At 41.2% G+C, this 22,022-nt stretch overlaps 1 protein-coding gene across 3 annotated transcripts in view; it reads right to left on the reverse strand.

Moving 5' to 3' along the window:
- Positions 1 to 3,143, reverse strand: part of LHFPL3 (LHFPL tetraspan subfamily member 3) — a 567,114-nt gene extending 563,971 nt beyond the window's left edge. Inside the window, exon 1 of one of the 3 annotated variants that reach the window (XM_050782718.1) lies at positions 2,539 to 3,143. In XM_050782718.1, coding sequence (XP_050638675.1) covers positions 2,539 to 2,977 — 439 coding nt within the window. In that variant the 5' untranslated portion in view covers positions 2,978 to 3,143. The remainder of the gene's footprint in view (positions 1 to 2,538) is intronic. The other 2 variants (XM_050782720.1, XM_050782717.1) reach the window with 2 other exon arrangements.
- Between the last annotated feature and the right edge of the window lie 18,879 nt (positions 3,144 to 22,022).

Consider the following 22,022-nt stretch of genomic DNA (forward strand, 5'->3'; position numbering starts at 1 on the left):
TGATCCACCCACCTCAGCCTCCCAAAGTACTGAAATTACAGGCATGAGCCACTGCACCGGGCCTAGACTAAACTTTCAAAGTAACTTACAATAGATTATGTTAATTTTTTTGTTAGTATCATGAGACTTAATTTTTTTTTTAGAAAAACCCTGAAAACCATGTTAAATGTAACATTCTTTAGAAATATCTTCTATATGTTATTCCTTAAAAATCTGTGAATGAGTGACAGATTCTTATTTGACCTGTCATCAGAATCCATTCTTCTTTTATTGATATACTTCACTAATGAACAAAATCATGTCCTATAGTTTACCTAGAAATAAAATACCAAATAATTGCAAATAAAGGTTTTAAAAAGTATGTCACTTAAGGATCTGGACTTCTCCAAAATGAAGTAAATGTCCTTACATCTTTAGTACAAAAACTATCCCACATTTTACATGACATGGAAAACAGGATAAACATTGATGTCAAATGCCTGAGAACAACATTATATTTCACTACTCCAGGACAGACAATCTTTGTGTGCTCTATTCCAGAAAGAGAAAAGGAAAAAAAAACAAAATAAACCTTGTAATGGTTGCAGTTTGTATTAACTTCAAAGCTGGTATTTCTTTCTCAAAGATCATTTTCTTTCTGTCCTTTAAAAAAGCAGGGGGTTGGAGTATGAAACCTCATAACAATCAAACATTGAAGAGTGTGTTGTTGAGAAAGCACCTGCAAAGTATTTTCAGACCTTTGAAAAACGATGTAATTTGAATCACCTCTCTAAATAGGTCATTTAACTTAGAAAAATTAAAATTAGCTGTGCAGGGTCAATTTTTTTCTACAGCATCTGCATCTTGTGTGTCCTCTTCTCTTCAAAGTCAAACCAGAGCTAAGTGTCAAGAACAGCCATAATACGTGAATTTATTCCAAATCGTAGTTATTCTGCTTGAAATGGCCATAAATGTTAACATTATATATAAAAACATAGAGTGAGGGGGTGCTACAAAAAGTTGGGGATGGGGGTGCAGAAGGAGGTGCAGAAGGAGACGCAGAACTCACATTTCAGGGCGATAATGGTATGTGTAAAGCAGGGAGTCTCCACTGGTGCTTATTTCTTGCTTTTCACATACACACTTTTACAATATATGGCAAATCAAAATCAGGCGAGACAAAACACAAAATAAGTACTTCCACACAAGTGTAGTCTCCTACAAGCTTCATCTTTCGTTATCGAACTAACAGTATAGGATTATGAACCTTAACGCTATTGTCCAGCACCTTGAAGTATTTACTCATCCTACAACACTCTGGTAAACTCAGGGATTGAATCCCTGCTCCCCAGAAAGCCTTCCCAGGAATACAATAAACGACAAAATCTTGAAACATCTTAAAAATGAGAACAATAAAATAAAATGCAAATGAGAAGTTTAGCTGCCTAAGATATTCAGTGTTCTTCTACAACCAGACCATCCATAAAATCAAAAGGATCTCAACAATGTTGGAACAGAAAGTTGTCAGGACCATTGGACCCTTTACTTTAGAAGGGAGGGCATCCAAGGTGGCTGGCAGAGAGGCAATCGGCATCACGGGAAGTACAGTAAGGAGTCAATTTTGTTTCAGGACTCTTCAAAGTCACCAGGAAATGTACCCCATTCTTTCTGGGTTAAAAGTAACTTTGATGCACAGTAAAAAAGTACTTTCATAGCTTCCAGCTGGCAACAACATCATCCACAGGCAAAGAGTGAGCGGAGATACTAATGAAACAGATTCTCCTCTCTGCCCACTTCCCCAAAGCCACTTTCCAAAAATGAGATTTTGAGGAATCTTGATTTACTAAAGACTTCTCTCTGTTTAAAGATGAAATGGAAAGATCTTTGCACGGACAAGGAGGCAAACTGAAGACTTGACATTGAGGAACTGCTAAAGAATGTTCTAAGCTACATTTTTCTTACAAGGGAGAAACCCAAAACAGAAACATCTCTTCACCTCCAGATGGAGGAGAAAACATATATAACTGCCCGGGACTCAGAGAAGCAGTATCACTCCAGCCACCGCCCCTCGCCCCCATTCCCAGGATCAATGGCAGAAATAGTCCCAGCAGCAAGGGGCAGGGCAGGCTGGCTGCTCCTTCCACTACGACCTCTCCAAATTCGCTTTTCACTTCGCCCTGTTAGTCCCTCCTTGGTCCCTCAGCACGGACCCCCAGCCTCATCTCTCTAAGCGGCCACTTCTCCGCCCCCCAACCTTAGTTCTGAGCGGACTCGGCCCCACAACCGCCCTGTCTCCGGCGCGTCCCTCTGGGTGGCGTCCCCCACACTTGGGAGGCTCACAAAAGCCCCGGGACGAGGCGCCAGCGCCGGGGCTGGGGAACCCCGGGGGTTCCGGCCTCGCTGGGCTCCCGCCCCCGCCCCCCCACACCTCGACGCCTGAGCGGATTAGGCGGCTGGGCTCGCAGCGGCGCTCACAGCCCCCGTCCCTCCCACTCTGGCCCCTCCCCGGTTCGGGCGCCCCGGGGTCCTCCGCCTCCGCGGAGGTGAGCGCGCACTCACCAGAGGTGAGCTGCATCCAGGCACATATCTTGTACACAGTGGCCGTGTTGCAGAAGAAGAAGAGGGTAAAGCAAACGATGCAGGAAATGATGAGCATCATGGAGAGGCCGATAAAGAAGGAGGCGGCTTTGAAGGCGCCCGAGGGCAGCGTGGAGAAGTCCGTGAAGCTGCCCCTGCAGGTCAGCTCCCTGGAGAAGCCGTTGCCGATGCAGTAGTGGAAGAGCCCGAAATAGCCGGCTTGCGGGGTGTCCACGCCGTCGCCTATCCAGTAGGGCTGGATGAAGCACACCACGTTGACGATGGCAAAGCAGATGGTGAAGATGGCCCACAGCACGCCGATGGCCCGCGAGTTCCGCACATAGTTGGTGTGGTACAGCTTGGCAGCCTCCTGAGCCGGGAGCATCGCGGCGGCGGCGGCAGCGGCGGCGGCTCCGGGCATTCTCCCCCTCCTCCTCCTCCTGGTCCTCCGCCTCCCCCCGCCTCTCCGCGCGCAGGAGACACACTCACGGAGCCTCGCGCGCTGCAACTCCCCTGCCTCCGCCTCAGCCCAGCAGCACCAGTTTCAGAGTCTGCATTCTCGCTCCCGGAAGGAGGGCGGGGGAGCGCGGAGCACCCCTCCGGTTCGCCTGGCACAGCCTCCCGGCTCCCCTCCCTTCCTCCCTCCTGGCCCGGGCTCCGGCCCTCCTCACCACTCTCCACCCCTGTTCCCGCCGCCGCCGCTGCAGCTGCTGCAGCTGAAGGCGGCAAATCCCTCGTGGAGCACCGCGGCGCGCAAGCCTGGGACGCCCCCCACTCCGCTTCCCGCCTCCCTCCCCGCTGCCAGTGCCCAGGGGCGCAGAGGACCGCTGCGACCCCGGAACGCCCATCAAGGGGTGGACACGAGCCAGAGAAGCGGGCCTGGATTAGGAGGGCGAGGGTAGTCTAAGAAGGTGGCAGGAGCACCCATAGGGATCCTAGAGGCAACCCCAGGATCCTGGTGGGTGTGAGGGGCCGGGCTCGAGAGGCTGATTCAGGGAGCATTTCATCACCGCACAGCAACGTGCTTCGACCTCTGCATCTTTGCAGAGGCACGAGGGGCAGCGCGGCAGATGCAGGCAAGAAACGCCAAGGGGGAGGAGGCGTACAGCCCCCAAGAGTCTTTCTTGTTACCACAGAACTGCCCCTGGCTAACTCCTCGATTGCCTTCAGGTCGACAGGTGGAGATAGAAGTTGCGCAGGAGACTGGCAGACAATAATGTAAAAGACAAACCTCAAGGGTGGTCTCACATCAAGCACAGCTGAGCTTGCGTCCTCTTTGCGTTTTCCCCCCAGGCAGCCAGCTGAACTGTAGCTAATGGATGCCCCATACTTTCCTTTAAGTCGTTTCCCCGATAAATCCTTCCATAGATTGGGCCTGTGTGTGCTTGGAAGGGACGGTGTCACAGAATTTTATAGTTTGTTTGAAAACAGGGTAGTTCTGCCAGTGTTACACTTACTATGCAAATATTGACAGCTATTCTGCGCCCAGGCGCTGAGCTGGGTGGTAAGGGTACAAAAAGACGCAGCAGATGGTTCGTTGTCCGGGAACTTCCATCTCCCCCTACAACCCAAAGCTAACCAGAGAGCTGTTTTCAGGCTAATTTATCGCCGAATTACCCATATAGAATTCCTTTTTCGCATGGCATTGCTGTTGTACACCTTACTTCGTGCTGTTTCCTTAGCTTACATTTTCCCTTTTAACAGTCTTTCTATTGCTCTTTTAACAGTTTCTACTTTTCAAACTGCATTTCCCTATTTCCGTTGGTTATTTTTTGTTTGTTTGTTTCCTTCTGATTCTAATATAAAGAAACATGTAACTGCCTCCCACCCCCAGCCATGAAACCAGAATGCTTAATTGTAGGAGTGGATTTTGGTAAGAAATCATTTTGAACCATATGATCCCTGAATTTTCTGAGCATTTCTATCAGAGAGAATTCTGATAGAATTGGACCCTAAGTCTATACCTAATTGGCTATATCAATGGCTATTCCATGGAAGAAGAGTCATACCCTAAGTGATTAAAATTAACTATGCTCTTCATTTGATAGTCTGAAGATTCGAGATTCCATGAAGAGGGAGGGGGAGAAAGTGGAATAGGGGTGTGAGACACATAAGATAATGAAGGGGCTGCTGCTGAAACTGGGAAAGGATCTAAAAGCATGAGTTTCAGAATCTTCCATTCAGCTTTTTCTATAGGCATGTAATTCATGTATTACACTTCAAGGTCCATCAGACAGAGCTTTGAAAATCAAGAGAGAACAGAATTAAACAGTAGCATGAGACATGTAAGTTTCAGTGAGTAAGAATTTCTAGCAAGTGTGGTTGTAGACTCTCAGAAGGTCTTCAAAATAAATATCAGAGGGATTTGGAGGAGGTGACAAAGATGACCTAAATATGGGCTAGCCCAATATAACACTTGCAAGTCTCTAAAAATACAGTTCATGATGATGCATCATGAGTGCATTGGTGGCAGTGGAGGGTCAGAATTTCTGTTAGGTTTCGTTTGTTTTAACTCTCCTGAAGTTGCTGGTAAATCAGAAGAATTTTAACATGGAAAGAGAAAAAGGAAAGGAGAATAATCAGATTTATGGGGCCATTTGGCAGGCCATGTTTCCCAGGGGCAGAGATAGCTTTACAGCAAGAACTGACAGTAATTTCTAGTAACTCTCTTAAGCCCTCAAATCCCCAAAACCTGGTTGTATGAAGTAGTCTCTCTTTAAAATAAATGCCTGAAAGAAATCTTACTGTTTCCATGGGGTGGTTGAGATGGGAGGTGGCTGAGAAGGGAAGGCTGAGAATCAAAAAGCCTGGTTTATACCTCAATGCTTGAATTGCCTTTATGGGACAAAGAAAAGACTGATGGGTGACTCAGATTCAAATGTGATTCAAAGAGCTTTTCTATTTGAGTCATGCCCAAGGACAGCCTTATTCTTATTCCAGGTTTGGAATCGCCTCTGGGTTCATGTTCAGAATCACCACACCAAGGAGCACATTCAGTGTCCACTCTTGTCAACAGCAACTAGGATCAGACCAGTGTTGGTGTATTGCTGATCTAAAGTGCTCCTGGCCGGGCGCGGTGGCTCAAGCCTGTAATCCCAGCACTTTGGGAGGCCGAGACGGGTGGATCACGAGGTCAGGAGATCGAGACCATCCTGGCTAACACGGTAAAACCCCGTCTCTACTAAAAAATACAAAAAACTAGCCGGGCGAGGTGGCGGGCGCCTGTGGTCCCAGCTACTCCGGAGGCTGAGGCAGGAGAATGGCGTAAACCCGGGAGGCGGAGCTTGCAGTGAGCCGAGATTCGGCCACTGCACTCCAGCCTGGGCGACAGAGCCAGACTCAGTCTCAAAAAAAAAAAAAAAAAAAAAAAGAAATAAAATAAAATAAAGTGCTCCCATTCCCTCTGAGAATTTGAGTTGTTGCCTCTTGAAGTTAGGGTCACTCAGGGATGAACTGGACTCTGCCAGTGACCTTTCTGCCTACCTTCACCCTTCCTTGTACTACAGCAGATTTTCAGGGTGAAGCAGGATCTTTAAAGACTCTAGCAACTAGGGGTGAGCTAAAATACCTGTGAACTCCTGGCTTGCTATCAATGAATGCAAGATGTTCTTCTACCCTTTCCCAAACCCCTTTGTCACCCACCCCCCAACCTTGTCCTTAGTAACCAGGAATCCCAGAGGTAAGACTATTTCTACCCTTAATCTAAAACTTTTGGCTTGCACCCTGTAGACTTTAGGAGTTGTGACAGCTAAGCATCTGGGCAACTTATTGCACCTCGTTAAATCTGATGTGACCAGGAAAGCTGTTTTGGGGAGGAGGAAATAATAAAACTAGCCTGATTCATGCTAAGAAGTTGCTATTGATAGAAAAGTATTTTGAAACTATAACATGATTCATATGTGCTAAATAACTAGTAGAAGCCAGTGTCATCGACAGCATCGAATTAGAAACACTGAACACGCAAATCTCAAACTTCACTGTTAAGATGTTTTTCTGTGACTGCCACAAAGCGTCAGTAGTGAGACCCACACCCTCACTTTTTGCAAACTGTGTCTCAATGAATGTTAGGACTATACAAGAGAAAGCAACAAAAGAAGAATGGGGGCCATGTAACACTGCCAAAAAGATCCTGGGTAAGGTAAAGAGCTAAATATTTTGATCCCAAACTAATCTGAAAAGGTAAGGGAGAGTGTGAAAGCCTTAGAGGACAAGAGCCTTGGGATACAGACCTAGTACCATCTTTGTCTAACTACAAAAGCCCAAGGATCTTAGGGATCCATTTTCTCATCTCTAAAATTATGCTGAAGGAGAAAAAGGACATCAGATGTATCCTGAGCTGCCTTTCTGCAGTAGTTTTATTCTATTCTATGAATATTCTTCCAAGATAACTTTGAAAAATATATAAAAAGGGAGATACAACCCAGCACTTGGGGAAAAATTAGTTGAGACCTAAGGAATACATATCAGACTGTGGTGAAATAGAAATTTTCTTTAAAATTGAAAACCCCTTCTGAAATCCCATCAGTATAATTTTTCAAGCAATGGCTGCTTAGAATTTTCAGAAGAGTCATTGCTATGACCTTGGATAATGGAGAAAGATGATTTCTAAAATCTGTTACTTAATCGATTTTTAGGGCTATTGCCAAGGTCAGTATCAGATTCTACTCCAGAATATAAAGATTTTAATAATGAAGCTCTTTTCACTCATCAAGGCTTTCCTCTGCTCCCCTTTAGTTTTCTTTTAGCGATTTTCAGAAACCAGGAACCACCTCTTAGATAATCAATCACTAAGTTAGCAGTGGCAATCAGATAGATTGAGTATTTCAACTCTCCCTGCAAACCAAGATCAAATTCATCATAGGACTCCGAATTCATTGCACCTTGGTCTGTGTAGAACTCCAAATAGGGAGGGAAATGGGAAATAGAAATGCCAGACTTTCTCCTTCTTTCCTTTTCTCCTCTATTTTGAATTGGATTATGTGTAAATTGCCCCTTTCTTTAAGTTTTTTTTTAAATTTTTTTCCAGAACTCAGTTAAAAGCATAAGTTGTTTTCTCATAAGGCTGACTATCTAAAAGAACATACTAAAAGAACTATCTTGCTATTAATCTGTTTAAGCCCTTGATAATTTTAGAATAATTCAGTCTAAAGATACGTAGTGACCTCTATTGAATAAAATACTATAGAAATATGACCATCACCTGAAGTATGAGTTTTAAAAGTCCATCACAGTGATATGTTAAAATCTGAAGTTCACTATGCAGGTCCTGTTCTCTTTGAATCTAACACTAGTTGGTCTTCTTGATCTTTAAAAAAGAAAATTCTATCTGCTGTACCTTCTGAACATGCTTCATGAAGTTTCCCACGTGAGGTGCAGCTTGATTGAAAATAAACACCTACAATCTGAAACATCTACCCTTGTACCTTCAGTCTGGGGCCTGTATTTGAACCCACTACTTGGATTCTCTGCTAAAGGCATCCGTATCCATGCAGCTTGTTTCTCCTACTTGGCAATCACTTGCATCTCTCAAACCTCAAGTTCAGCCTTTTTGAGACAATCCCCAAGCCACATATTTTATGTTTTAAGTCTTATAATTCCAAATGCATTTCTTTTACCGCCATAGTAACATAAAAATATTAATCTTGAAAATTCAGTACTTTCATTGTAGAGGCACATTTTTATATCTTATTAGTCAGCTCTTGCTGCAGAAGCAACCCAAACTTTCAGTGGCTTATAACCACAATCATTTGCTTCCTACCCACAGCACATAATGAGTTGTTGGTTGGCTGTGCTCCTGCTCTAGCAAGTGGACCTGACTGCAGATCTATCTTCTCATCATGGGGTCCCAGTTGAAAGAGCAGCCTCTATTGAGGACACATTGTTTCATGACAGAGGACAGAACTACAAGAGGCTCAGGCAGATTATAAAACTGTATATAAAACTTCTACTCAAATATGGCATGCTCAAAACTTCTGCTCAAATATGGTTATAGTACATTCCATTGGCCAAAGCATATTCCATTGGCTAAAGCAAATCATGTGAAAGTCAATGTGATGGGGATGTATTATCCTCTTAAAGAAAACAGCCCAGTGAAAAACTCAAGAACTTTAATAAAAGTTGTTACATTCACCCTCCCTGCTGATAAAACTTTAACACCAACTTATTTTCCAAATGTTTCCTGGCAAGACTACGTGTGATTTTTGTGTGAAGGCTATAGGCTTTCACATCAAATAACCATTTCAAAATGAATAGCCAGGCCAGGCACGGTGGCTCATGCCTGTAATCCCAGCACTTTGGGAGGCCAAGGCGGGTGGATCACAAGGTCAGGAGATCGAGACCATCCTGACTAACATGGTGAAACCCTGTCTCTACTAAAAATACAAAAAATTAGCCGGGCGTGGTGGTGGGCGTCTGTAGTCCTAGCTACTCGGGAGGCTGAGGCAGGAGAATGGCGTCAACCTGGGAAGTGGAGCTTGCTGTGAGCCGAGATTGCGCCACTGCACTCCAGCCTGGGTGACAAGACTCCGTCTCAAAAAACAAATAAATCAAAACAAAACAAAACAAAAAATCAAAATGAATAGCCATTTTATCCCACTCACTATTTTACTGAAGAATATGTTTCTTTCTGTCTTTTTATTTAAAAAATTGCAAACTGAAAAAGGCCAATGAAAAGCTGAATTTATATTAAATCTCTTCACTTTACAATATTCAAACATGAGATATCATTCTGCCTGTTAAAATGTATATTGTAAAAACTGATATGTAGTTTCAAAGTGGATAAAAAAGTTACCTTATGAATTTTCGGGACTATTTATAGTGTTTTCCAAACTTGAATATGAATTTTTTTTTTTTTTGACAGAGTCTCACTCTGTCACCAGGCTGGAGTGCAGAGGCACGATCTTGGCTCACTGCAACCTCTGCCTCCCTGGTTCAAGCAATTCTCCTGCCTCAGCTTCCCAAGTAGCTGGGACTACAGATGCATGCCACCATGCCCAGCTAATTTTTGTATTTTTAGTAGAGACGGGGTTTCACCATGTTGGCCAGGATGGTCTTGATCTCAACCTCGTGATCCACCCTCCTCGGCCTCCCAAAGGGCAGGGATTACAGGCCTGAGCCACCGTGCCCAGCCTGAATCTTTATTAAAGGAAAAAAAAAAAAACCTTGGTGGACCTACTATAATGACTTGCTACGTTATTATTTTAATATTTCTTAAATGGACAGGATAAATACTAAAAGCATAACATTTAATTTAATCAGTTTTCAGTCATGGCAGCATGAAGAAATTAGTGTATCTTCTCCTCCAAAACAAGTAAAACTGAATAAAATTGTCAAAATATTCATTTCAGGGCTCTGAAGACTGGCTAACAATGAATTGAGAGGTGTTTATTCATGAAGAACTGCTGGAGTTTGGGTAAGAAAAGTGAGAGTTTGTGACCTTTTGTGTGGGGTGCCACCCTTCTTATCCACCCCCAGCTCAATCGGCACATTAGTTTTAGTGTGACGAGGCAGCAGTGAAAACTAGCAGCTTCTTCCAGAAAAGGAAGACTTGATTTTAAGTATAGGGCCAGAAGAACATGATATATGCCAAAAAATACCATCACTGAAAGTAGCAAGCTCAATAGAAAATGAGTATGGAAAACCCGCAGTTCTGCTAGCTTGAGGTCACAGTTGGTAGCAAGACTAGTCCAGAATTTAATGAAGCTACCCAGGAAATTAGACAACTGTACAAAAGCTAAATAAGCTCTCCACACAACTCTAGCCAACCCTGGAATGACATGCATATTCGGAGGAGACAAAAGAGCATTTCTTGGCAAAAAGTAGTGGCTGAGAAAAAGTTGAGAAATGGCTGAATCCATTGTCAGAGGATGGAATTCTTACAGGTTTAATGTATTTGTGTATGATCTCTGCCCAAATCATTGCCTGACCACTAAGATCTGCAGACTCAGGGAAAACCTTTAGAAACCCAGGATAAAAAATAAAAATCAGAATAACTTTTAAAAACTTGTGCACAGACATCGGCATCCACGCACCATAGGAAGACAGATTCTACAAATTAAGTTCAGGAAAGGTATTCTAAAACATCCCTCAGGAGAGAAAATCAGAATATAGGGTTGCTGTCATTTACTATCCAAAATATTGAGTTTTATATTCAAAATTATGAGACATGCAAAGAAACAGGAAAATGTCACCCTTAGGAGAAAAAATTTTTAGTAAAAACTGACTCCCAGGTGTTGGATTTAGCAAACAAAACCTTCAAAGTAATTTAAAATATATTTTTAAAAATGAAAAGAAACCATATTTAAAGACTTGAAGGAAAGTATAAAGACTATTACTCAACAAATAGGAAATCTCAATAGAGAAATAGAAACTACAAAAAAGAATCCAATGGAAATTCTAGAGTTGAAAAGTATAAAAGCTGAAATAAAAAATTTATCTGATGGGGTTAACACAGATTTTTTTTTTTTTTTTTTAATTTATTTATTATTATTATACTTTAAGTTGTAGGGTACATGTGCATAACGTGCAGGTTTGTTACATATGTATACTTGTGCCATGTTGCTGTGCTGCACCCATCAACTCGTCATTTACATCAGGTATAACTCCCAATGCAATCCCTCCCCCCTCCCCCCTCCCCATGATAGGCCCCAGTGTGTGATGTTCCCCTTCCTGAGTCCGAGTGATCTCATTGTTCAGTTCCCACCTATGAGTGAGAACATGCGGTGCTTGGTTTTCTGTTCTTGTGATAGTTTGCTAAGAATGATGGATTCCAGCACACGTATGTTTATTGCAGCACTATTCACAATAGCAAAGACTTGGAATCAACCCAAATGTCCATCAGTGACAGATTGGATTAAGAAAATGTGGCACATATACACCATGGAATACTATGCAGCCATAAAAAAGGTTAACACAGATTTTATATGGTAAAAGAAAGCATCGGGCATTTGGGTTGGTTCCAAGTCTTTGCTATTGTGAATAGTGGCGCAATAAACATATGTGTGCATGTGTCTTTATAGCAGCATCATTTATACTCCTTTGGGTATACACCCAGTAATGGGATGGCTGGATCAAATGGTATTTCTAGTTCTAGATCCTTGAGGAATTGCCACACTGTCTTCCACAATGGTTGAACTAGTTTACAGTCCCACCAACAGCGTAAAAGTGTTTCTATTTCTCCACATCCTCTCCAGCACCTGTTGTTTCCTGACTTTTTAATGATTGCCATTCTAACTGGTGTGAGATGGTATGTCATTGTGGTTTTTATTTACATTTATCTGATGGCTGCTGATGATGAGCATTTTTTCATGTGTCTGTTGGCTGCATAGATGTCTTCTTTTGAGAAATGTCTGTTCATATCCTTCACCCACTTTTTGATGCTGTTGTTTGTTTTTTTCTTGTAAAATTGTTTGAGTTCTTTGTAGGTTCTGGATATTAGCCCTTTGTCAACTGAGTAGATTGCCAAAATTTTCTCCCATTCTGTAGGTTGCCTGTTCACTCTGATGGTAGTTTCTTTTGCTGGATTAAGAAAATGTGGCACATATATACCATGGAATACTATGCAGCCATAAAAAAGGATGAGTTCATGTCCTTTGTAGGGACATGGATGCAGCTGGAAACCATCATTCTCAGCAAACTATTGCAAGAACAGAAAACCAAACAGTTGAGTGAACTGCATATTCTCACTCATAGGTGGGAATTGAACACTGAGAACACTTGGACACAGGAAGGGGAACATCACACACCCAGGCCTGTCGTGGGGTGGGGGGAGGGGGGAGGGATAGCATTAGGAGATATACCTAATGTAAATGACGAGTTAATGGGTGCAGCATACCAACATAGCATATGTATACATATGTAACAAACCTGTATATTGTGCACATGTACCCTAGAACATAAAGTATAATAAAAAATAAATAATTTTTTTTAAAAAACAAAGCATCAGGGAGCTTGAAGATAAATGAACAGAAAGTATCCAATCTGAAGAACAAAGAGGAAAAAAATTAAAGAAAGATAAATAGAGTCTTAGAGACCTGTGGGACAATATCACATGTACCAATGAATGTGTAATGAGAGTCCCGTAAAGTTTATCTGAAGAAACAATGGCTGAGCACTTCTCATGTTTGATGAAAAACATGAATCTACAGATCCAAAAAAGTCAAAAAATGCCAACTAGGATAAACACAAAGAGATACATACCTAGACATATACTTAAATTCCTGAAACCAAAGACAACAAGAAAATCTTGAAAGCAGCAAGAGAAAAGTAATTAATGGGAAAACAGGAATGACAATACAATTAATTACTAACTCCTCATTAGAAACAACAGAGCTCAGAAGGCATTGTAGTGACATATTCAAAGGGCAGAAAGAAAAACTATAAACCAAAAATTCTACACTCAAGAAAATTATCTTTCAAAGTTGAAGGATAATTCAGTATCCTGGTCACGCTATAGTACTATAGTTTGGCAAAGTATTGCCAATTGGGGAAAATTAGGTAGAGAACACAGAGGAATTTCTCTGTATTATTTCTTATAATTGCATATGAATCTATAATTATCCCAAAATAGAAAGTCTGATTTTTAAAATTATATGTAAAAATAAATGTATACATATTCCAAACTTCAAAAAAACTGAATAGAATAAACACTATCAATCAAAATACAGGGACTGTCAGATTGGCTAAAATACAATCCAAATATCTATTAATGCCTTCTGGTAATGAATAAACAAAATGTGCTTAGTTTATACAACAGAATTAATCAGCCATAAAAATGAAAAACTACTAATACATGCTACAAGTGGATGATTCTTCAAAAGCATTAGGCTAAGTGAAAGATTCCAGACACAAAATATTCCATTTATATGAAATTTCTAGAAAAGGAAAATCTCTAGAGACAGTAGATCAATAATTGCCTGGAGCTGGAGTTGGGGTAGGGATTGACTTCAGGTGGGCACAGGAGGACTTTTTGAGGAAATGGAAATGTTGTAAAATTGGGTTATGGTGATGGTTGTACAACTTAGACATTTACTAAGAAATCATCAAACTGCACACTTACAATGGTTGAACTTTATAACATGTAAATTACACCTCAATAAAACTGTTTGCAAAATTAAATTTAAATTAATGCTTATACCTCCTTTTCTAGGTTTGAAAAGGAAAGTTTTATTAGAAAGTATGCTGGAGGGGGGCGGAGCAAGATGGCCGAATAGGAGCAGCTCCAGTCTCCAACTCCCAGCGCGAGCGACACAGAAGACCGGTGATTTCTGCATTTTCAACTGAGGTACTGGGTTCATCTCACTGGGGAGTGCCGGACGATCGGTGCTGCTCAGCTGCTGCAGCCCGACCAGCGAGAGCTGAAGCAGGGCGAGGCATTGCCTCACCTGGGAAGCGCAAGGGGGAAGGGAGTCCCTTTTCCCCCTCAGCCAGGGGAACTGAGACACACAACACCTGGAAAATCGGGTAACTCCCACCACAATACTGCGCTTTAAGGAAACAGGCACACCAGGAGATCATATCCCACACCTGGCCAGGAGGGTCCCACACCCACGGAGCCTCCCTCATTGCTAGCGCAGCAGTCTGTGATCTACCGGCAAGGCAGCAGCGAGGCTGGGGGAGGGGCGCCCGCCATTGCTGAGGCTTAAGTAGGTAAACAAAGCTGCTGGGAAGCTCGAACTGGGAGGAGCTCACAGCAGCTCAAGGAAACCTGCCTGTCTCTGTAGACTCCACCTCTGGGGACAGGGCACAGTAAACTAAACAAAGGCAGCAGACACCTCTGCAGACGCAAACGACTCTGTCTGACAGCTTTGAAGAGAGCAGTGGATCTCCCAACAGGGAGGTTGAGATCTGAGAAGGGACAGACTCCCTGCTCAAGTGGGTCCCTGACCCCTGAGTAGCCTAACTGGGAGACATCCCCCACTAGGGGCAGTCTGACACCCCACACCTCACAGGGAGGAGTACACCCCTGAGAGGAAGCTTCCAAAGCAAGAATCAGACAGGTACACTCACTGTTCAGAAATATTCTATCTTCTGCAGCCTCTGCTGCTGATACCCAGGCAAACAGGGTCTGGAGTGGACCTCAAGCAATCTCCAACAGACCTACAGCTGAGGGTCCTGACTGTTAGAAGGAAAACTATCAAACAGGAAGGACACCTACACCAAAACCCCATCAGTACATCACCATCATCAAAGACCAGAGGCAGATAAAACCACAAAGATGGGGAAAAAGCAGGGCAGAAAAGCTGGAAATTCAAAAAATAAGAGCGCATCTCCCCCGGCAAAGGAGCGCAGCTCATCGCCAGCAACGGATCAAAGCTGGACGGAGAATGACTTTGACGAGATGAGAGAAGAAGGCTTCAGTCCATCAAATTTCTCAGAGCTAAAGGAGGAATTACGTACCCAGCGCAAAGAAACTAAAAATCTTGAAAAAAAAGTGGAAGAATTGATGGCTAGAGTAATTAATGCAGAGAAGGTCCTAAACGAAATGAAAGAGATGAAAACCATGACACGAGAAATACGTGACAAATGCACAAGCTTTAGTAACCGACTCGATCAACTGGAAGAAAGAGTATCAGCGATTGAGGATCAAATGAATGAAATGAAGCGAGAAGAGAAACCAAAAGGAAAAAAGAAGAAAAAGAAATGAACAAACCCTGCAAGAAGTATGGGATTATGTAAAAAGACCAAATCTACGTCTGATTGGGGTGCCTGAAAGTGAGGGGGAAAATGGAACCAAGTTGGAAAACACTCTTCAGGATATCATCCAGGAGAACTTCCCCAACCTAGTAGGGCAGGCCAACATTCAAATCCAGGAAATACAGAGAATGCCACAAAGATACTCCTCGAGAAGAGCAACTCCAAGACACATAATTGCCAGATTCACCAAAGTTGAAATGAAGGAAAAAATCTTAAGGGCAGCCAGAGAGAAAGGTCGGGTTACCCACAAAGGGAAGCCCATCAGACTAACAGCAGATCTCTCAGCAGAAACTCTACAAGCCAGAAGAGAGTGGGGACCAATATTCAACATTCTTAAAGAAAAGAATTTTAAACCCAGAATTTCATATCCAGCCAAACTAAGTTTCATAAGTGAAGGAGAAATAAAATCCTTTACAGATAAGCAAATGCTTAGAGATTTTGTCACCACTAGGCCTGCCTTACAAGAGACCCTGAAGGAAGCACTAAACATGGAAAGGAACAACCGGTACCAGCCATTGCAAAAACATGCCAAAATGTAAAGACCATTGAGGCTAGGAAGAAACTGCATCAACTAACGAGCAAAATAACCAGTTAATATCATAATGGCAGGATCAAGTTCACACATAACAATATTAACCTTAAATGTAAATGGACTAAATGCTCCAATTAAAAGACACAGACTGGCAAACTGGATAAAGAGTCAAGACCCATCAGTCTGCTGTATTCAGGAGACCCATCTCACACGCAGAGACATACATAGGCTCAAAATAAAGGGATGGAGGAAGATTTACCAAGCAAATGGAGAACAAAAAAAAGCAGGGGTTGCAATACTAGTCTCTGATAAAACAGACTTTAAACCATCAAAGATCAAAAGAGACAAAGAAGGCCATTACATAATGGTAAAGGGATCAATTCAACAGGAAGAGATAACTATCCTAAATATATATGCACCCAATACAGGAGCACCCAGATTCATAAAGCAAGTTCTTAGAGACTTACAAAGAGACTTAGACTCCCATACAATAATAATGGGAGACTTCAACACTCCACTGTCAACATTAGACAGATCAACGAGACAGAAAGTTAACAAGGATATCCAGGAATTGAACTCATCTCTGCAGCAAGCAGACCTAATAGACATCTATAGAACTCTCCACCCCAAATCAACAGAATATACATTCTTCTCAGCACCACATCATACTTACTCCAAAATTGACCACGTAATTGGAAGTAAAGCACTCCTCAGCAAATGTACAAGAACAGAAATTATAACAAACTGTCTCTCAGACCACAGTGCAATCAAACTAGAACTCAGGACTAAGAAACTCAATCAAAACCACTCAACTACATGGAAACTGAACAACCTGCTCCTGAATGACTACTGGGTACATAACGAAATGAAGGCAGAAATAAAGATGTTCTTTGAAACCAATGAGAACAAAGATACAACATACCAGAATCTCTGGGACACATTTAAAGCAGTGTGTAGAGGGAAATTTATAGCACTAAATGCCCACAAGAGAAAGCAGGAAAGATGTAAAATTGACACTCTAACATCGCAATTAAAAGAACTAGAGAAGCAAGAGCAAACACATTCGAAAGCTAGCAGAAGGCAAGAAATAACTAAGATCAGAGCAGAACTGAAGGAGATAGAGACACAAAAAACCCTCCAAAAAAATCAATGAATCCAGGAGTTGGTTTTTTGAAAAGATCAACAAAATTGACAGACCACTAGCCAGACTCATAAAGAAGAAAAGAGAGAAGAATCAAATCGACGCAATTAAAAATGATAAAGGGGATATCACCACCAACCCCACAGAAATACAAACTACCATCAGAGAATACTATAAACACCTCTACGCAAATAAACTGGAAAATCTAGAAGAAATGGATAATTTCCTGGACACTTACACTCTTCCAAGACTAAACCAGGAAGAAGTTGAATCCCTGAATAGACCAATAGCAGGCTCTGAAATTGAGGCAACAATTAATAGCCTACCAACCAAAAAAAGTCCAGGACCAGATGGATTCACAGCCGAATTCTACCAGAGGTACAAGGAGGAGTTGGTACCATTCCTTCTGAAACTATTCCAATCAATAGAAAAAGAGGGAATCCTCCCTAACTCATTTTATGAGGCCAACATCATCCTGATACCAAAGCCTGGCAGAGACACAACAAAAAAAGAGAATTTTAGACCAATATCCCTGATGAACATCGATGCAAAAATCCTCAATAAAATACTGGCAAACTGGATTCAGCAACACATCAAAAAGCTTATCCACCATGATCAAGTGGGCTTCATCCCTGGGATGCAAGGCTGGTTCAACATTCGCAAATCAATAAACATAATCCAGCATATAAACAGAACCAAAGACAAGAACCACATGATTATCTCAATTGATGCAGAAAAGGCTTTTGACAAAATTCAACAGCCCTTCATGCTAAAAACACTCAATAAATTCGGTGTTGATGGAACGTACCTCAAAATAATAAGAGCTATTTATGACAAACCCACAGCCAATATCATACTGAATGGGCAAAAACTGGAAAAATTCCCTTTGAAAACTGGCACAAGACAGGGATGCCCTCTCTCACCACTCCTATTCAACATAGTGTTGGAAGTTCTGGCTAGGGCAATCAGGCAAGAGAAAGAAATCAAGGGTATTCAGTTAGGAAAAGAAGAAGTCAAATTGTCCCTGTTCACAGATGACATGATTGTATATTTAGAAAACCCCATTGTCTCAGCCCAAAATCTCCTTAAGCTGATAAGCAACTTCAGCAAAGTCTCAGGATACAAAATTAATGTGCAAAAATCACAAGCATTCTTATACACCAGTAACAGACAAACAGAGAGCCAAATCAGGAATGAACTTCCATTCACAATTGCTTCAAAGAGAATCAAATACCTAGGAATCCAACTTACAAGGGATGTAAAGGACCTCTTCAAGGAGAACTACAAACCACTGCTCAGTGAAATAAAAGAGGACACAAACAAATGGAAGAACATACCATGCTCATGGATAGGAAGAATCAATATCGTGAAAATGGCCATACCGCCCACTGTAATTTATAGATTCAATGCCATCCCCATCAAGCTACCAATGAGTTTCTTCACAGAATTGGAAAAAACTGCTTTAAAGTTCATACGGAACCAAAAAAGAGCCCGCATCTCCAAGACAATCCTAAGTCAAAAGAACAAAGCTGGAGGCATCACGCTACCTGACTTCAAACTATACTACAAGGCTACAGTAACCAAAACAGCATGGTACTGGTACCAAAACAGAGATATAGACCAATGGAACAGAACAGAGTCCTCAGAAATAATACCACACATCTACAGCCATTTGATCTTTGACAAACCTGAGAGAAACAAGAAATGGGGAAAGGATTCCCTATTTAATAAATGGTGCTGGGAAAATTGGCTAGCCATAAGTAGAAAGCTGAAACTGGATCCTTTCCTTACTCCTTATACGAAAATTAATTCAAGATGGATTAGAGACTTAAATGTTAGACCTAATACCATAAAAATCCTAGAGGAAAACCTAGGTAGTACCATTCAGGACATAGGCATGGGCAAAGACTTCATGTCTAAAACACCAAAAGCAACGGCAGCAAAAGCCAAAATTGACAAATGGGATCTCATTAAACTAAAGAGCTTCTGCACAGCAAAAGACACTACCATCAGAGTGAACAGGCAACCTACAGAATGGGAGAAAATTTTTGCAATCTACTCATCTGACAAAGGGCTAATATCCAGAACCTACAAAGAACTCAAACAAATTTACAAGAAAAAAACAAACAACCCCATCAAAAAGTGGGCAAAGGATATGAACAGACATTTCTCAAAAGAAGACATTCATACAGCCAACAGACACATGAAAAAATGCTCATCATCACTGGCCATCAGAGAAATGCAAATCAAAACCACAATGAGATACCATCTCACACCAGTTAGAATGGCAATCATTAAAAAGTCAGAAAACAACAGGTGCTGGAGAGGATGTGGAGAAATAGGAACACTTTTACACTGTTGGTGGGATTGTAAACTAGTTCAACCATTATGGAAAACAGTATGGCGATTCCTCAAGGATCTAGAACTAGATGTACCATATGACCCAGCCATCCCATTACTGGGTATATACCCAAAGGATTATAAATTATGCTGCTATAAAGACACATGCACACGTATGTTTATTGCAGCACTATTCACAATAGCAAAGACTTGGAATCAACCCAAATGTCCATCAGTGACAGATTGGATTAAGAAAATGTGGCACATATACACCATGGAATACTATGCAGCCATAAAAAAGGATGAGTTTGAGTCCTTTGTAGGGACTTGGATGCAGCTGGAATCCATCATTCTTAGCAAACTATCACAAGAACAGAAAACCAAACACCGCATGTTCTCACTCATAGGTGGGAACTGAACAATGAGATCACTTGGACTCAGGAAGGGGAACATCACACACCGGGGCCTATCATGGGGAGGGGGGAGGGGGGAGGGGGGAGGGATTGCATTGGGAGTTATACCTGATGTAAATGACGAGTTGATGGGTGCAGCACAGCAACATGGCACAAGTATACATATGTAGCAAACCTGCACGTTATGCACATGTACCCTACAACTTAAAGTATAATAATAATAAATAAATTTTAAAAAATTAAAAAAAATTAAAAAAAAAGTATGCTGCAGAAGAGTACAGTGGGTGCTTCAGCAAGAAAGGACTGTGTATGCCACGGTGGATTTTCCTTAGGGCTATTAATGGACCTTAAAGTGAGAGCTTAAGGGTAATTTGGACCATATTAGCCATGTAAGTTATGATAAAAGATTGCATTTGTGGACAGTTTATATCTTTTATAAAAACAACTCAAGAAATTATCAGCCTAAGAGAAATCCACAAATTAAATATGTCAAACAACCAAACCAATAAAATTCAAATGAATATTTCCAGAATATAACTGAGAAATTTAAAGATATTACCAACAAATTTTTGGGGGCATATTATTTACTCACTTATACTAATAGTGCAAGTTAATATGCAGAAAGACAAGATCAACTCAAAAATCCTCTCTCAGTATAAATTTGGCCATGGTTGATCTAGTCAGGTTTTTTTAGAGACTGCAATGTCTACACTACAGTGTGCTCCTTGGCAACTCAATTTTCTCACCAGCTTTCTTCCTTCAAACTACTACAAAACTTTCCTTTGCACAGTTGAACTACAATGTGCTTTGGCTTTTACTAGAATGTAAGCTCCACAGAAACAGGAACTTTTTCTGGCTCAGTGCTGTATCCCCAAAGCATGGAACAGTGCATGGCATATTGTATATATTGAAAGAATAAATGAATAAAAAATATATAAAGTCCACTTTATTATGTGTTAGTATTTTATGATATTACTCTGATGTACTCTATCATTTTCCAATGACAGTATCATAGTTACTAAATGAGAAATTAACATCTTATTCTATGAAAATGATTTTAGTTGCAAATTTTCACCACAAAAGAGAAAAGATTTTTTATTTGTTTGCTTGCTTTGTCTTTGAAATTAGTAATAATTACATAGTAGTAGTTGTAAAATAAATATTATTATTTTGTTGTTAGAATGTCTAATGGAGCTGGACATGCTTACCAACATATTAAGAACTAAACTCCTGGGTGGATCACTCAGTATCAATGCAGTCATAAATATGAGGCCTCTACTCTAAAAGTGTTTGCCAGTACTGTTTTCCAGGTCATTTCCCCACCAGACAGTAAGTGAATCTTATTACTTGAAATATGCTTATATTAATTTTTAAATTAACGTTTGATTAAAAACTAAAATTTAAAACTCCCCTACAGAACTCACAAATGCTGAAGAACATATTGTAGATCTCAGTTTAAGAAGCACTGACCTAACTCATTATGTATTTCACCTGGTAATGTTTCTCAGTTTTATGAGTAATTATTTTTCATTAGTATCCTCAATAAAAGCATGAAATAATGCTTCAACTAATTATTCTATTCTGAGGGGTGTTCTGTTTTTTAATTTTTTCATTGAAAACATCTGTCTTTAAATATTTCTCAGGCACAATTCATTTCTGATGCATCCTATGGTGGAAAATCTGAGATTTCAGCTGAGTACTTATTTAAATACTGAAGCAGATTGTTATGTGTGGAGGGGGCTGCACACTGGGGAGGGTGAGAAGGAAATTAAGGCTGCTCACCAGCAATCTTCTGGTCCACCCTCAGGCAAAGGCGATGGCAGCCTTTTAGGAAGGAAGACTAATTGTACTTCCAAATTTCCTCCATAGTGTGTCGCCTCTGAATCTGGGGGTCTTGCACCTATAGAATTCTGATAATCAACAATGTAGAGTAATGTTATATTGTCATTTGCAAATTTTTCAGAGAATTCTGCAAAGATTTCATTTCTAAAACTTAACTTTAAAAATCTGGTAGTTGAGAGAAATTTGAAAAGACAGTCTATTCAGATCTTCAAGATTTAGTGAATTAATTCCCTTTATTCATTAATACAAATACTAACTAGTGCTTACTGTTAGTAGGCTGCATACTGTGCTAGTTGCTGGGGTTACAAGACGCAGTCTCTGTCTGAAGGAGTTCACACAATCAAGTTAAAGAGACATGCAAAATAAGCATTTCAATTCAGTGTAGTACATTCTTACATCTGATAGAGATGGCCTCTGAGGACACAGAGAGATAGCATATAACTACCCTGGGATCCTCAAAAGCCCCCTTGATGAGGAACAGACTGGTGAGAGCATGGATGGCAGT

This window comes from Macaca thibetana, chromosome 3 (assembly GCF_024542745.1).
Source record: "Macaca thibetana thibetana isolate TM-01 chromosome 3, ASM2454274v1, whole genome shotgun sequence".
NCBI lineage: Eukaryota > Metazoa > Chordata > Mammalia > Primates > Cercopithecidae > Macaca > Macaca thibetana.